Here is an 18,331-nt window from a genome sequence, read left to right as displayed (position 1 = left end):
ATTCAAAGTTTGCTATGAAAGAAACAAACAGAACTCTAACTCTGGATTGGTGATTCAATTATTTCCTAACTTCTCACAACCGCCAGCTCAAATAAGCCAGGATGTGGGATCACAGGTACAAGGAGAAGAGAGCCTACAAGTTTGTTGTCCCTTCTGCCTACCACATGAATCTTTCCAGAAAAGTTTTTTGCAAACTTTATCAAAAGCCTTAAAAATACCTATCCCCTTTGAGCTAAAATTTTCACTAGTAAGAACTTTTCCTCTGAGAATAATTAAGGATGAAAAAAAAAAGGTTTTTAGGCAAAAGTATTTGGGGCAGCAGTGTTAACATTCATCACCTGCCAATTCTTGAGTATATGCACTACATCTGGCACTGGTGCATGCTTGACATACAGTATTTTTAACCCTCACAACCTAGAAATGATATTCATTCCATTTTAGAGATGAGAAGACTGAGGTTCAGAGAAGTTATTAAGTTGCCCCTGGCCACACAACCAATAAATGATAGAGCCAGGACCTGAATCTGGGACAGACATTCTGAGTAGAAACATTAGGTTCTTTCCACTGCCTGGCCACCTAAAAATGTTATAAAATATCATAATGTTTAAGCAAATCATGACGTGTCAAGGTAATATTATATAGCTATTTAAAACCATGTTCTTCCTTATCTACAAAACAGAAATAGAGTTAAAGATGTAGAAAACAAACTCATGGTTACCAATGAGTAAGGAGCGGGGGAGGGATAACTTGGAAAATTGGGATTGACATTACACACTACTACATTTAAAAAGATAACTAATACAACCCTACTGTATAGCACAGGGAACTCTACTCAATACCCTGTAATGGCCTATATGGGAAAAGAACATAAAAAAGAGTGGATATATGTATATGTATAACTGATTCACTTTGCTGTACACCTGAAACTAACAACATTGTAAGTCAACTCTACTCCAATAAAAATTTTTTAAATAATAAAACCATATTCTTCAAGAATCTTTAATGAAATGGAAAATATCCGTGATACAATGTAAAGTGAAAAAGAAGGAAAGTATGATCCCAGTTTAGAATTTAAGGGGCACAAGTCACACAAGGGTAGGAACCATGTCTATCTTGGTTTTGTCTGCACCCCCAAAGCCCAACACTGTACCTGACATATAGTAGGAACTCAATATCTGTTGCAAAAATAAATTATGTGTGAGCGTACTTTTTAAAGACCAGGAAAAAATTCCCAAAATATTATCAGTTGTTATTGCTGGATTCTGGACTTAAAGGGGACTTTTGGTTTTTCTTTTTTACATCTGTTTGTATTTTCAAGTATTCTATAATAAGTTTGATTACTTTCATAATCTGAAAAAAATACAATGGCTAATTTTCAAATCTTCTGTTTAAGCATCTTCCTATACAAGAGAGTTAAGCTCCAGATCAACTCAGTATGCAGACTAATATGTGGTTTATCTTATTCACTGTAACAGAGAAACTACTTTACAGCTAGAAAGTGAGCATTATCTTTTTATATGCCATCATCATAAATGGGAACAGGATTTAATATGTGTTATAAATATAAATGCTTTCATCAACTACAGTTATTAGTAGCTTATTAGGTGGTAAATAGATTTATAAGTGTATAACATCTACAAAATGTTTCTATTAATGGTTTGTGCATTTTGGATACTTCCCTAAATACTAATACCATAAGAATTAAAAATCAAATGTGGTGGCTTTTGCAGCAATAACAACAAGGGTTTCTTGCCAAGATCATCCCCACACTGCAAAAGACATTATAGGTTAGCATTAAAATTGTGCCTCAGGACTTCCCTTGTGGCTCAGTGGTTAAGAATCTGCCTGCCAATGCAGGGAACCGGGTTCGAGCCCTGGTCTGAGAAGATACCACATGCCGCGGAGCAACTAAGCCCGTGTGCCACAACTACTGAGCCTGCGCTCTAGAGCTCTCGAACCACAACTACTGAGCACACACGCCTAGAGCCCGTGCTCTGCAACAAGAGAAGCACAAGAGAAGCCACCGCGATGAGAAGCCCGCGCACCGCAACGAAGAGTAGCCCCTGCTCACCGCAACTAGAGAAAGCCCGCATGCAGCAACGAAGACCCAACACAGCCAAAAAAATAAAATATAAATTTTTTTAAAAATTGTGCCTCATCCCAGGTAGTTTATTAAGCATTTTACATAAAGGAATATTCATGGTCACTATTATCCCATGCATTTTTAAAGAACTAGATTTTTAAATAAAGAGAACGAACCAAGGATGAGCCAACTGGTATTTTTATTAGCTCATCATTCTGGACAATTTCAAACAGCAAAACACGGCATAAATCTGATGATAATTCTATTATCAAACTGCCTGCAAAACGACTTCATCTTCTGAACGAATTCTGGCTTCGCTGGCCAGATGCTATTGCAGCGGCCACTCCAAGAAAACCCTAAAGAAGGGCAGAAGTGTGAGCTACACTGAACCTGTCTATTCTAAAAGCGACTTGAGATGGGTGGTGGGAGGGGAGAAAGGATATCTTAGAATAAGAAAAGGTAAAATGTCAGGGAGGGAAGGACTGGGAGTCTGGCGTTAGTAGATGCAAACTATTTACATATAGGATGTATAAACAATGAAGTCCTACTGTAGAGCACTGGGAACTATATTCAGTATCCTGGGATAAACCATAATGGAAAAGAATATAAAAAAGAATGAATATATGTGTATAACTGAGTCACTTTGCTGTACAGCAGAAATTAACACAACACTGTAAATCAACTATACTTCAATAAAAAATTAAATAAATTAAAATAATAAAATTTTTTAAAAAGGTAAAATGGACGTTTGTATTGTGTTGCATGATTTTCAATGAAAAAAACACCTGACAGGCAGAAAACAGTGGAGGAGAAAAAGACAGTTACAGTACTTGGGGGCCCTAGGTCTTGTTTGTAAAAGGAGTAACAACATGAGAACTGCTTTCCATGATCAAAGCTGTTTTCTCTTTGGGAATTAGATTTATTCCCAGACTATGCCAAGAAGAAATTCCACCCACATAAGCATTACCAAATCATCTAGATTTCTAGGGGTTATCAATGCAGGCCAAAGTCTCTGACACAGGGAAGCTTTCGCATCAGGTACAACTTGGAATTTCTGTCACAGTGCCCTCTGCTTTGCCCTTTGTGGGGAAACTACGGGTTGGATCACTGGGCATCCATTCTGACTCCCTTCTTCTTTGCCTACTTCTACGAGAGAAGCTAGAAAAGAAGTCGCTTTCCCAGAATCTCTTGTAGCAAAGAGTGGCCAAAGAAATACAGATGGAAGTTCCAGGAGAGAGAATTCTTTGTCACACAAAAAGGCAAAATCTTGAATAAAAAAACAAACCAAAACATTTTTGTTTCCCTCCCTTTTCCCTGCAGAGACCACAGGCGCATCTCAAGGCATAGCCTTGGCCGGACTGCACCAATGAGGCCAAAGCCATCAGCTGGGATGGCCGAGGTCAGGGGGTAGGTTGCTGGGCTCCCTGAAGCCCCTGAGCAGCTCTTGGGGCCTGGCCCTCTTAGTCCCAGATTTTTTTGTTTCAACAGGAAAATAAATCCCTGGCTTGTTTAAGTCACTCTGTGTTGGGTTTTCTGATAGTCACAGCCAAATAAATACATTCCTGCCTGTTAAAATCATCGATATAACAAGCCCTTTCTATGTTTTAACTTATCAATGATCAACTTAAGCAAAACCCCAGAAGTCTTCACAGAGATAAGACTGATGGAGAGCGCTGACCCCCTGCCCACGAGTGCAGGGCTGTAACACCCTCTCACAGCATCCTTGCGGGGCTCTGCAAGAGGTGAAGTTAGGACCCCAACCCAGGCCAGCGTGATAGCAGTTCCTGAACTCTTCACCGCCAGGCTACACAACTTCTGATGGATTTTATTCATTTAGTTTCTAAAACAATCTGAACCTTCAGTTCTGCTCTCTGAGCCTACTACGCTTGTCGTAATAAACTTTTCTGATTGGAGGAAGACTTTCACTGAAGAAAAAAGGAAAAGATTCATATGCAGTTGTTTTAAAAAACTAAAACAAAAAACCTGACAAGCATTTGCTTTCCAGTGTTTTGAAATCCTTATGCATCACATGGCACGGGGCTGCTGGGGCTGCTGCAGTACCGTCTACCAAACACCACGTGCCTGGCACTGAGCTCCACTTTTCACACACATCGTCTCGTTCTGAGCTCACAGCACCCCTGGAAGATAGGACCATCATGGTCCCCATTTTACAGGTGAGCAAACAGAACACGTTAGCCCAGGCACAACATTTTCTTTGAAAAAGTCTCTTTCGAGACACCAATGAATGACAAGTTCAGAGCAACATCAAACTACAATGGAGATTAATGGATTTTTGCCGCTAGTCTTTAGTAAAAATATTAGAAGTGACGGGCTCCGGACCATTCAAAGAATGAAAACTACTCAAGGCAAGAACAATGACAGCTAAAGAGAGTGCAAAGCCTGCACAAAATCTAAAACTCCACACTCGTGTCCGATACAGCTTTACTCAGTACATGCTCATCCACCTTTACAAGGGGCTAATACGCTGGACATACGGTGAGCTACCAGGAAAGCCAATAAAAATATTTAGATAGCTGTGAATGTTCATTTATTATAAACCATTTAATTCATTTTCAAATATATTTGATTTTCATTTTCAATATAAGAATGTGCATTTTATGAACTATGGTTTATAATAAATATGGTTATTAGTGATTTATTCAGCACTTACTCTGTGGCCAGCGCTGTGATGTTTTACATCCATCTTTTTTTCTCTTAATGGTCACAACCACCTCAGATGTAGGCACCATGATTAACACCGCCTTTCATAAATGGGGCTGCAGGTAATGAATTTTCCCAAGCTCCCTATTTAAAGGTAGGACCAAGACTCAAATCCAGATCTGGCCAAGAACACTTTGCTTTCAACCATTAAGCTTCATAAAGTTATTGGATTTGTTCTTATTGTTTATTAGCCTTAATCAAGCCTTAGCTAGAAAACTACATTCAGCTTAGCTCTTGTTTATTTTCATTTTCAGCACTCCCCCATTCTCATATATTTTTACTTCATCTCTCCCTGATCCCACAAAAGCATCTAAAAGATTATTATCTATTTACCAAATTATAAGACAATCTTCACTAAAGTTTGCCAAATTAAAAAGATATGTAGGGACTTCCCTGGTGGCGCAGTGGTTAAGAATCCGCCTGCCAATGCAGGGCACACGGGTTCGAGCCCTGGTCCAGGAAGATCCCACATGCCGCGGAGCAAATAAGCCCATGCGCCACAACTACTGAGCCTGCGCTCTAGAGCCCACGAGCCACAACTACTGAAGCCTGTGAGCCTAGAGCCTGTGCTCTGCAACAAGAGAAGCCACAGCAATGAGAAGCCCGCGCACGGTAACGGAGAGTAGCCTCCGCTCGCCACAACTAGAGAAAAGCCTGTGTGCAGCAACAAAGACCTAACACAGCCAAAAAAATAAATAAGTTAATTAAAAAAGAAAAAAAGATATGTAATTATATAACTGCTGCTCTTGTTTTTAATCAATGTGTGATCAGCTGTTTTAGTGGCTAGTTCTACTCCTCAAGCAAGCAGTGATCAGTGATTCCTGTTCTGCCCATCACTGTGAACATGTAAAAACATGTTTGTTTTTTAAATTTTTGGCCACGCCGCATGGCACATGGGATCTTAGTTCCCCAACCAGGGATCCAACCTGTGCCCCCTGCATTGGAAGCACAGGGTCTTAACCACTGGGCCAACAGGGAAGTCCCCAAAACATGGTTCTTAATGTCTTTAACAGCAATATCCTAAAAGCCCACCAGACATTAACCTCAATTCATAAAAACAGGCCACTGCCCCCAGCCCACAATTCTTTCTATGATGAAATACAAGGGATTCCAAACCTTGAAAATGCCTATGAGTCTAAATTTTATGTAGGGATTTTTAACTGTACAGCACGTGTATATGTTTTTCAGTGTAACAATAAAAGTATAATCATAAGATGTAAAACAACCCCAAAAGAAGAAAAAGGAAAAGTATAAATGTACAAAATCCATGTTTGTCTCTCAGGACACTGGCCAACACCAAGGCTGTATTTCTGACTCTTGACCCATTTATTTGCTACCTTCTCCCAGACTTTCCTCTAGACCACTCTTCTCCCTCTTTGCATACCATAAGTCACATTTAATTGACTGAAATGAATCACTACTACTATCCCACATGAAATATGAAGTCTAAATTCTGAAGATCAGTATTAAGTAAATCAAGAACAATTTTTCTTCATTATTATGTTGTCCATCGTATCTATTCCAAGGCCTACCATCCCCATCAAAAACCTAAACTAAACGTGAAAATCAATTCCCATTTACAAAACTGTTGACTAATATAATCAATAATCTTCATTTAGATTCAAACAGAAGTGTCAGATACTCTGCATGGCTGTTCCAAAGTAGTTATTAGATAAAAAACAAAAGCAAAAAACAAAAAACTAGTGATCTTTTTTCCTACATTTTTGGCCTGGTGGATTTTATGTGTATCAGTTCTTTGGGGATTCATCCAAGAATGGTATTTTCATTTCTTTGACCACTACCCTACTGCCTATATTTTAACCTCACTGAATTTTTGGTCCATTGCGTAGAAGAATTTCTCTACTAATAAAAATACAACCCATTAAAGATTAACTTACCCCCAGGACAGTCTCTCTGGAAACAAATTCCAAGCATTATAATCACCAATTTGCACTATGTAGACTTAAAGGCAGAGAATCTTATTTACCCTGATTTAAATTGGAAACCTGCACATATTTTAAGGCGATTGTCTGAGGAAAAATGGCAAATCCAAATCAGAAACCCAACCAGGCAAATACAGACTTTTCTTAACTGGCACTTTTCAAATGAAAAACTTTCCACCCAAGGATATCTAACAATATTAGAATATTTGTTGACTTTCCAAACTTCCTACCTTGTTCTCTATTTTACTTCTGCAATTATGAAACTGCAAAATTCTTTTGTTCTCTAGATATTTAGATATAGAGTACTGTCAGAAATTGTGATAGGCACTGGAAGTCATTTGAATCCATGCTATAATATTTATTAGTAGTAATAATAAAATCAACTGATATATATTAAGCTGTTAGCATTTATAAAACAGTGTGGCAAGTTTTAGCTTATTAGGCTTTATCTCTGTTAATTCTCACAAAACTCTAAGAGAAAGGTACTAATATCAGTCCCATTTTACAGACGGACAAACTGAGATGGGGAGGTGCCCAGGAACTGTCCCAAGGTTCCACAGGGAACCTAGGTCTGAGTGATTCCAGTTGCCCACGCTTGCCTTAACCACCTAGTATCAAGCAATGAGACACATGATTATGTTTGGTTCAGAAACTAGTCTTATTCCTTCAAACATGGTGGTTCTAACAAAATTTGACACCAGGAAGCATGCATGACAAAATGCCTTGGTACACAGTGCACTGGGTGCTATTGTCAAATGTGTTCAAACTTACTATCTTGGAAGGCATAATTCACTTATTAGTGACTTTGGAAAGTTAATCAAAGCACTATGTTCAATTATTCAAGAAATCTTTGGAGTTGAAGTGTGAATACTTCACTAATTCATAGGTTGTTGAAGAAATACTAACTCAAGAGTTTCTGTAAAAGAAACTTCACCACAGCAAAGAAATTTTAAACTATCTCATGTCAGAATATCATATCTACAAAGGGAATGGCCTTCAAATTTTAAAAAATGTCTTACCTATATTTTGTTTTATTCTAAATGGAAATTAATTGATTCAAAAAAGAAATCCACTTCTAAAGCTCAGGTTATGCAAGAGGGCTTCCTAGGAGCTAACATCACTGTCTTTACTTGCATGTGCGTAGGCAAGACAGGTAAGGAAGACGTAGAAGATCCATCTTTCACAACCCTCCAAATGTACAAAATAAACTAGAAACTTGTTGAAAGGATAGGTATGTGTGTTATCAGTTCAACCCAAACAATCTCACAGCAATATTTTCCTGAATAAATTTAATATTTTGTTTTATAATAGGAACTAGGCAAAAAAGAACCACAGAACAAATGGAATAACTAAAATAGGTTACTGAAAGGCAACTGGGGCTTTAATTTCCAGATCCACTTTGCAATATTCCTATTTGAACAGTTTATCACAGAAGTAACTCTCCTAGAAAGTTACATAATTTAAGGAGGAAAAAAAGAGGGAGTAAGACAGAGACATGATAAGCACTGGGGATGTTTATCAATTAAAAAAAAGCAAAAAGAGAGATGAGTTTGTAACTCATCCAAAAATGTCTACCAAACACTCTTGCTATTTGTTTCCACCAAGTTATTGTTTTGGAAAACATCTTGTTCTGTCTTAAAATAACCTGCCTAATTGTTCTAAAAAACCAATGCATTTCCACGGAGGGCTAAATAGCTCCCACACTGCGATGCACTGACTGATCAAGTCAAAGTAAATTACGCACCAAGCCACAAAAGAAAGTTGGAAAGCTCCAATCCTCCCTTCATAGAAGGATACGAGCTACTGAATGAATCCACCACTGCACCCTTAGTGAAAGTAATGCCTGGTCCCTCGACTATTTTAAGAATAACAGTCATTCAAATTACCTTATTTCTCTGGATGATGGAAATGAACCACACTGGGAACTACAGGTAAGCTAGTAATTAACATTTTTAGGGAAGATCAAAATGACGTTGGACATTTTAGCACTCACTCTGAGAACTCCAATCCTCCCATTAAAAGTCAAAATTTGTTCCCAGTCCTGTATGGTTAAAGCTGTTACGCCTGGGAAAGTCCCAGAGAAACGAGGGAGTTTAAAAAAAAAAAAAAAAAAAAACAAATTGTGAAAGACAAAGTCAGATAGATACCCATAATACGGGAAGACTTTTATGAACCAAGTGTAACTCAAGATGTGTTTTATAAGCCTGTCAGGAGATGAACACGCACTGTCCCCCAACCCAGCAGCACTGCCCTGACACTTTGGCCGCTCACCCCCATGCTGGCCCCTCTTACTCTGGATGCGGGGCGGGAACTCCTGTCCTAAGCTTTGACATCTGCAGAGCGTTTCCCAATAGCGAGACAAGGCCCCTCAGCTGGAGGAAGTGGATACTGACAAGAGGAGGGAGAGAAACAGAGACAGAGCTAGAATTCCAGAGTGCCAGAGAGTGGGGAGTGAGTCACGCATACTCTGCGCGGTCCGACTGGGTCCGGATAGCATAGCCCAGGTGTCCTGACTAAAGCTGGCATCTCCAAAGTCCAAGAACGCAACTTGGGCGCGCGGGTACAAACACGGCCTTCGGCTTTTCTGAAGCCGGTCAAGTTAGCACAGGGTTCTCGGTGCCCGGAGACCTGAGAGGCGTGGAAGGGTGGAGACTCCCGCGAGGTCTGCACTCCCTGGATGTCCTCCGGCTCCGCGGGGGAAGGGACGGGGGAACTAAGTCGGCTTTGGGCCGGAGCGGCGGGCGCCGGGACGCGGGGCGGGGATGTCCGGGAAGGAGTCGCGGGCGCAGCCCGGGAGTCCGAGAACGCGGGGTGGATGCCTACCTTGTAACATGGCCTCAAGTTTCTTCCTGTCCACGCGGAAGCGCTCCTCGCTCCACTCGGGGCTGTGCAGGGGCGCTCCGGCGACCAGGTCGTCCTCCGAGCCGGGCATGGGCGAGTCGGTACTGCGCTCGCTGTTGGAGCCCGGGTCCGACTGCGCCGCCAGGTAGCCGGGCTCGCCTTGAGCGGCCATGGTGGGCGCGCGGCGCTCGGGCTCCGGCTGCGGCCGCCGCTCTGCCTGCGCCGCCGCCTCCGCTCGCCCACCGGGCTCGACTGGCTCCCCGCGCCGCGGCGCTAGCTCGTGCCCCCGCGGCCGCCGACGCCGCCGCCAACGCCGCCGCCACGGAGCCCCCTGCGCATCCCAGCCCCGGGCGCCGCCTACGCCGCCCGCCGCCCCCGGTCCGGGCCCCGGTCCCCGGCCAGTGGCTGCGCCGCCCCCCGCCAGCAACGCCCGCGCGGAATGAGTGCGCCGCGCCGCCCGCGCCTCCATCCGCAGGGCCCCTGCGCCCCCTCCCCGCCCGCCGCCCCTGCAGCCGCGCGCTCATTGGCCGGGCCGGCCCACGGGGAGCCGCGGCGGGCGGGCGGCCGGCCCCTGGCTCGCGCACTTACTCGCGCGCACACACTCACCACGTACACGCTACCACTTTCCTGCGCTTACACGTCTAAATCTTGTCCCACACACATGCTTTCATAGTTCTTCCGTCACAGACACTCGCAAGTTCAAGCACAGCACTCTCCTGAACGCGCTCGAAGTACACACACAATGCCCCTTCTATTGACGTACACACACTACACCCTAAAATTCACAGCCCCAGTCGGTCCCACAAGTTTGAAACAGGAGGAAGGAGAAAAAGAGAAGGATTGCGGAAGAAACAACGTCCATCTCTCTCACACATCACTGTGGTCCTTGCTTCCAGGCAGCTCACTCGTCCACCAAATGTTAAAATCAGATTTCTCCTCTCATCTCAGCAAAGTGGCCAGCGGCACAAGAGGCGGACAAGAGGCTTACTCTTTTTATTGTGAGGAATGGGATTTTTTTTTTTCTTGAATGAGGTGAGGAGGGAGTCATTTTCTATGTGATTCTCAAGGAGTGGATTCAGCTGATTTAAAAAAAAAAAAAAAAAGGAGGGCTCAGGAGAAAAGAGGCTCTGAGATTGCAGTGGCGGTTAGCTGGGTCCCACTAGCATCTGGGCAGGGCTGTCTTGTCAGGGACTGAGGGCTTTTCTCTGTTCCCAAGGTCAGTCCCTCCAGCAAACGAACCTCTGATCCTACCTGACCAAGCCGGCTCACCCACTGCCACTCTCAAACTTGAACTTGAAGCACCAGGAAATCCTGTTGGAACTCTGTTTTTCCAGTTCACATTGATTCTTACTCTCTTGTGACCAAAAGCACAAATTTTTTTTTGACATTTTTAGGGGCAGGGGATGGGATAGCTGTTTGTCACCGACCACAGGAGACTTACTGGCCTACATAAGGGGCAAGCCATATCGTTGGCATGAGCCTGTGGATAATCATGTACTGTGCTTAATTAAGTGAGATTCTTATCAGTTCCGTTGCCTAGTTAACAAGAATTGACTCTGCGCTGAGTACTGTGATGTGATTTGACAGATGAGGACACTCGGACTGTAAGAAGTCAAGTGACATGATTAAGGTCACACAGCAGCAGATAATGGAGCCAAGAATTGAACCCAGGTCTGGGTATCCGGCACATAATCTCCACAAAACCCTGCCTTGTTGAACAGGGAACCCTCCTGCTCAGAGCCACCTCCTGAAGAACCAGGAGCAGACGTACAACTTAACTGGTCTTTGATTCACCATCCGTGTTCCTTCTCAGAACTTATTACTTACTGTGCAGAGCACTAATTTAAGCAGCAAAAGAGGTTATCAAAGAGCCTTGCATCAGAGATGTTTACCATTTTTTGTGTCAACGAACATTTTTTGGGGAAACCTACTAAATAATGAACACTGTGTTAGGCATGAAGAATAGTGACAAAAAACAAACACTATCCCTAGGTTCCTGGAGCTGACATTTCAGTGAGAAAGAATGTTAACCAAAAATAAATACATAAATCACTCAGAAAGATACAAAATTGCACCTATATTAAGCATTCCAAATAAGAGACTCAACATATGAGAAAAGCTGTAAAGAAGTAATTGGATTCAGTCAGAGAGGTCAGTGGAGGCTTCTCTGAGAAGGTGACTCTGGAGCTGAGAACAGAAGTTTGAGAAGAAATTAACTGGGCAAGAAAGGGGAGGAAAGAGCCTTCCCTGAAAATGATCATTTGATCATCATAACACGATTATGATCAAATCTATTACAATTATCCTTATTTTCCAGTTGAGGAAACTGAGGCACAGGAGATAAAGTAACTTGCCCAAGTTTGCACAAATAAGTAAATTGTAGAATCGGGATTTGAACCCGGGCAATCTCCCTTGAAAATTAGGCGTGAAGTGTGCCATGCTTATTGGCCAAGCTGTATTGGCTCTCAATTGGATCACAGTGTAAGCAAAGCTCATGTAGTTAGAGGTGGCGGCATGGGGAGCTAAAAGAAAACCAGCACAGCTGGTACAAGAGAATGAGAAATTAGATGGTGTTTGCCAAGACAGAAGTATGTAAGGAGCTTGTAAACTCTTCAGACCAAGTTAGGGAGTTTTTGTTTTTATCCCTAGAGCAGAAGGAAGCCATGTAGAGGCTTTAAGCAAAGGATGATGTACTTAGATTTACATTTAAAAAAGATGACGGTGGCTATAATATGGAAAACAGATTGAGAGACCTGATAGAAGTAGTTAGGTCAATTAAGAGACTACCCCGGAAGTTTAGATAAGAAATGCTGGTAGCTTACCTACAGTGGTGAAGATGGAGAGATGTGAGAGGATTTGAGAAACACTTTGATTGTAAATATCATCAGCTAGATGGGTGATGGATTGGATATGGAGTAGTAGGAAGGGAAATGCCAAGAATGACTCTAGGGTTCTGGCTAACATAATTGGAGAGAGAGAGGTACCATTAACTAAAATAGGAAACACTGGAAAAGGACTGGCTACCTTGGAGGAAAGATGACCTTGAAATGGATATACTGAGATTACGGTGCCACTGAAACCTCCAAAAAGATGTGTCAAGTAAGCAACTGGATATATGGGTCTGGAGTTCAGAAAAGAGATCTTGGCTATAGATTAAAATGTGTTATTTGTTTATAGGGAGTAATTCTAGTCGTATGCATGGGTACGACCGTCTAAGGAATGAGAAGAGAATTAAAGAGAACCAAGCAAAGAGCCTTTCACAAATTCTAACATTAAGTGATCAAGTAGATGACAGTATAATGGGAAATGTAATAGAAAAAGTAATGAGAAGAAAAAACAAAACAAAGTTTTATCATGTAAGCCCAGGAATGATTCTGTTCCAAACAGGAAAGTGTGATCATCTTTGTGCACTAAGAGAGATCAAAAAGTTTTGATGGAGGTCACTGGAACCTTAGTAAGAAAGCCAGAATGGTGTGGTAGAGAAGTGAATATAGCTAATGAAATGAGGAGTAAAGACAGCAATCTGGGAGAAGTTTGGCTAAGAATGGGAGGAAATAGTAGTAGCTGAAGGATAATGTGGGTAGATTTTTCTTGTTTATCGGGTTGGTTGGCTGTTAGGTTGGATGATGATTTAATGGGTGAGGTTTGAGCACTGGAAAAACCACTATACATGGTCCAGTTGACAGAAATGGAACATATATTAAAAAAAAGGAGTCATCATTATTATAGGGCTTTGAAAACAGGAACAGAATAGACTTTAAGATACAAGTAGAGGAGAAACATCATCTCTGGAACACAAGGGCATCCCATCTGATGGCTTTTATTTTCCAGAAAAAGTAAAAGTCAAAGTTATCTGTTGAGAGTGGGGAGAAGAGCTGCCAGAGGTTTGAGAAAAGTAGGGAGGGGTGTGTGTGTGCATGTGTGTGTGTGTGTTTAGAGGTTTTAAAATAGCTTTTGCATCTGTAAAAGAATGAATTGGAATGCTGCTGCTTTAAATCAACTATACTTCAATAAAATTTTTTAAAAGAATAAATTGGTACTGTTGAGAGTCCAGTTCATGTTGGTAGTCATAAATTTATAATGGCATCAGTCTGCTTGTCCTGACTTTCTCCACCAGTACTAAGCTTCATGGGTGCAGGCACAGAGAAAACATAGGAGTCCTGCCAAACAGGTGAAACACCAGGAGCTAGAAGGCAATGGAACAGTGCCTGATGGCAAATAATTTTCAATGTAGAAGTTGAAACTTCTCCAACGTAGAAGTAGAATCCAGCAAAACTATCAATCAAACACAAGGACGAATTCATGCATCCATAAGAGGGGTCTCAAAGACCTCTCCTTATACTCTACCTGAACAAGCTGCTGAAGGTTGTGTGCCACCAAAACAAAAGAGTAAATCAAGATGAAGAGGAAAACATGGAACGTGGGAAATAAGAGATCCAGCACATGATAGAGGCAAAGGGCCCCCTCAGAATGATGGTGAAAGGAGAACAAAAATTGGAATAGGTCAGACATCTCCAGGGTTGAGATTTCTTCTAGATTAAATAGATAGAATTCTTGACTATGAACATATTCAGAGATTAAGAAAGTTTTTGGAGACTTTGGGGTTAAATTCATGATTGGTTCATAGAAAACTATTAATAACTCCAAGTATTGATATAACAAGACATTGTGCTGAAAAATAACAGTATTCTCCATGGCTGAGCTGTAACTAGTATTTACGTAGTTGTAATGATGTAAACTCTGGATACTGATCTAACCTAAATTATAAATATAACTAGATTAGGAATTTGAGGATTGGGAATTATACATGTGGGTAGTGGGGGCTTTGGGGAGGCAGTAGTAAAAAAGTGAGACCTCATCTGCTCTAGGGGAACACCAATAGATAATGACTAAAGCTTTTCTAAAATCAAGAAGTAGCAATATAAGCATGTTATTTGGAGATATGAGGTAAAAATAGAATGGAGCTGAAAGTGTTGGAAGTGGTTGCCTGTAGGAAATGGGAAATGGAGGGAAGGCATATGTTATACTTCTGGTTATTACACAAGTCTTCTAGAACAAGTTGATTCTTTAAACCATATGGATGTATAACTTTGATTATAGAAAAGGTAATGAAGTAATACATAATACCATTATTGAAATGGTATATAAATAACAGAACCTTGAATTCACAACATTGAGTGCTGTGCTCTTTCTACAAAAATTGAAGAACAGTTTGAATAATTGAAAATCTTTGTTTCCGTTAAGTATATTTGTTTTTTTTTGTCTTTATCTTCCTATATCATTCAAGAAAAGAATAAATTTCAGTTACTCGGAAGGATAGGAACAGATCAGATGCCAGGTAATCGTGCAGATTTTTTTTTTTTTTAATGAAGTAAAACTCTCAAAAAGAAAAGTCTGGGACTTCCCTGGTGGCGCAGTGTATAAGACTCCACACTCCCAGTGCAGGGGGCCCAGGGTTCGATCCCTGGTCAGGGAACTAGATCCCACACGCATGCTGCAACTAAGAGTTTGCATGCCACAACTAAGGAGTCTGACTGCTGCAACTAAGACCCACAGCAACCAAATAAATAAATAATTTTTTTAAATCCCTGGGAAAAACTTAAATAACTAAGATCACCTTAAATCTTCAAGTTTACAAAATATGAAAATCCATAAGACTTTAAAAAAAAAAACAAGGAGTGTTATCTTACATTTACTTTAGAAATGCACGCCGAACTTTGATTAGTGGTCATCTAATGAAAAAACTCCTCTGAGAACTTATTTTATTTTATTTTTTGGCGGTACGCGGGCCTCTCACTGTTGTGGCCTCTCCCGTTGCGGAGCACAGGCTCCAGACGCGCAGGCTCAGCGGCCATGGCTCACGGGCCCAGCCGCTCCACAGCACGTGGGATCTTCCGGGACCGGGGCACGTACCCGCGTCCCCTAGCATCGGCAGGCAGACTCTCAACCACTGTGCCACCAGGGAAGCCCCCTCTGAGAACTTTTAAAGTAAAATGGATTGGTGTTCTTTTCCAGATTCTCTTAATTAGTTTCCCTGAATTCGTTTCTTCTAAGACAAAATACAAAACTATTGATCCTAAACTGATGTATTTTTGTAAGAGTTTCAGAAATTCATATTAATAACTACTTTTCAATTTAAATTTAAAACCTTGGCATTTCACTTACATTTGAATAATCTCAATACACGGACAGATATTACTCAATTCAATGGCCTACAAAGCTCTTGGAAGTCCCCTCCCTTAGCAATCCCAACTCATTCTCTTTGTACATTTCACACTCCAACAGTGCAGAGCAATTTGTAATTCCTTGTCTAGTCCTGCTCTCTCATCTGGAGCTCTGTGCTTTGCAAATAGTATTCCTCCAGCTGGAACACTCTCTCCCCTTTTGTTTGTCTGACCTTCACAAACACCTCACAATCAGGCTGATCTAGGTTCTCCTTACCTTTTGTTTTCAATGAATACTGTGCTCATTCCCATTAAAGCAATTATCTTTGCATTTATTGTCTTTATCATCATCATGATTATACATCTGATGACTGAGTTCCCGAAGGCAAGAAATGTATCTTTACATCACTGTGTCTCCAACACCCAGCAATTGCCTGGTACTATATAGTCTAACAAGCTTTTAACCATGCACATAGAAACATATGTTTAGAAATTATTTTGTGATACAGTTTGGATGATTATGTAACCAGAGAGTAACCAAGTTGAAGAAGAGCATAAATAGAAAAGTTAGAAAACTCTGATGCTAGAATTAAAACCAGCTGATAGGTAGGAACGTTCTCTTCTTAATTTGCAGCTGAGGAAACAGAGGTCTGGAGAAATGAGACAAACTGATTAGAGTGCCAGATTATGTGAAAATCAACTGAGAAGCATCAATGTTGAACCTGAAAAATTATCTGGTCCAGTCCTTTTACTTCACAGTTCAAAAAATTGAGACCTAAAAACTCAAAGAAAAATGAAGTTGTGCAAAGATATGCTTAAAACTTATGAAAAAGTTGATTTTCAGCAAAGCATCACCCAAGAAACTATTTGTTCCATCTCATTTTTTTTCACTTTAACTTTTCACTGCAACTTTTTGGCCCAAAATTATAGCCATGGTATGGTACAGTATATTTTAGAGATCTTAAGTGAACATTCTAAAATTATATAAAATTTCCCTGTAGTGTCAAAAGAGCAGCAAAGTATTTGATATTCTATTTTAATACCTTTATATTTGGTTCTAGGAGGAGGTTTACTTGACATAAACACAAATGAAGTAATAAAAGAAGATGAGCATGCCATGTAGCATGTCTTTTAGTCTTTTCAGACTAACAGTAACGCCTAACACTTATTGAGTATTTCTAATTTGCTGGACACTGCTAATTATCTCATTTGTTTCTCACCACAATCCTATAAGGTTGGTACAACTATCATCTCCATTTTACAGAAGAGAATAGCTAATACCTCACGAGGATAACACGCCTGGAGACCCACAGTCTGGAGTGGTTGTGACTGAAATACAGAGACACCTGACAGAAATGATGTTCCATCACACTGGCTTTCTCTCCTGTCTGGGCCTGATTACATGGAGGTAATGCAAACTGTTAGTGGTGGAAGGAATCTGAGGCTCATTGATGCTGGTAGTTTTCACATTTAAAAAACAGAATCTGTGTTTCACATAAACTCTAATGCAGAAAGCTCTTATAGAAAACTAATAATAACAGAGTTATTCTGGTCGAAAAAGGATAGGGGATTCTTACTAGCTCAATTTTCACCTTTTCCTTCCATGATCCCAGGGTTCCAAAGGCTCACAAAACTACTGATCTCTCTTTCTCTCTCTCTCTCACACACACACACACACACACACAGGCACACACATTTATATCTGGGTACAAATAAAGCATATAGAACAAAAGTGACTTGCCTAAATTCCACAGCTCAAAGCATCAAGGCATGTTCAAGTTTTTACAGCTTTCTCATCAGGAAAGGAATGGTTTTGTGTTTTCCGGAAGTCAAGGGCAGAGACTATCTAGTTGCCAGAGGGCATGTTGGATTCTATCACTATTTCAATAAAATAGGCTTCTGATAAAGAATATTATGAAAAGTAAACATTTTCATTGGGGCTTCAATACCCCAATGCTGAAAAGGAAAAGAGAAAACGTAGGTCACTGAAAAGAGAATAGAATGAATCCAAATGGAAGAAGAAAGTTAAACAGCAGATAGAAGAATAGAAGGAGGAAACAAACTTTCCCAGTCACTGAATTCCAACATTGCCCAATATTCCACTTACCAAAATGGGAAAGGGGAAAAAAAAAAAAAAAAAGCTAGCAGTGCCATGTTGAAACTACCACCCACGGAGATGTATAAGCCTCAGCCTCACAGCTCCTACAAGTTTCTGTCCAAGTTCCAAGGCACATGTTAATTGTGCTTTTGATCTACAATACCAATATTTTACCCTATCGTCCAGGATAACCGGACTAACACTAACGTGCAAATTTATCCTCATGAGCCCCTGGGACTGAAGAAGAGGGAATGTTTAGCAAAAGACAACAGAGTAAGCATGTGCAAAACTGTACCTTCCTGCATTTTTTTTTTTTTTTTTGATGGACTGGCAGGTTGCTGGCAATGTGATTTTCAGATCTAGCCAGAAATGGAGCCATAAAAGCATCCAGCCTTCAGGGATGTGAGCACTGGCTCCTCTTCTAACACTATACTCAGTTACAAGGTAAATTTCACCAATGTCACTTATGTGCTAAACCTCA

The 18,331-nt window shown here is 41.0% G+C and overlaps 1 protein-coding gene and 1 long non-coding RNA gene across 3 annotated transcripts in view; one reads left to right on the top strand and one right to left on the bottom strand.

Annotated features, from left to right (window-relative positions):
- BICC1 (BicC family RNA binding protein 1) overlaps positions 1–10,011 on the bottom strand; it is a 302,224-nt gene extending 292,213 nt beyond the window's left edge. The window contains exon 1 of the mRNA XM_004279964.4: positions 9,571–10,011. Coding sequence (XP_004280012.1) covers positions 9,571–9,760 — 190 coding nt within the window. The 5' untranslated portion in view covers positions 9,761–10,011. The remainder of the gene's footprint in view (positions 1–9,570) is intronic.
- A 287-nt stretch (positions 10,012–10,298) lies between these two features.
- Positions 10,299–17,149, top strand: LOC125960956 (uncharacterized). 2 transcript variants are annotated; one of them, XR_007471158.1, is made up of 3 exons: positions 10,299–10,620; positions 14,876–14,926; positions 17,017–17,149. It is a non-coding gene; the product is annotated as an uncharacterized LOC125960956 (long non-coding RNA). The 2 variants fall into 2 exon arrangements; XR_007471159.1 differs by lacking the exon at positions 17,017–17,149 and adding an exon at positions 16,387–16,519.
- The last annotated feature ends 1,182 nt before the right edge of the window (positions 17,150–18,331 follow it).

Source organism: Orcinus orca, chromosome 14, assembly GCF_937001465.1.
Source record: "Orcinus orca chromosome 14, mOrcOrc1.1, whole genome shotgun sequence".
Taxonomy (NCBI): domain Eukaryota; kingdom Metazoa; phylum Chordata; class Mammalia; order Artiodactyla; family Delphinidae; genus Orcinus; species Orcinus orca.
This window is presented reverse-complemented; position numbering and strand designations above follow the sequence as displayed.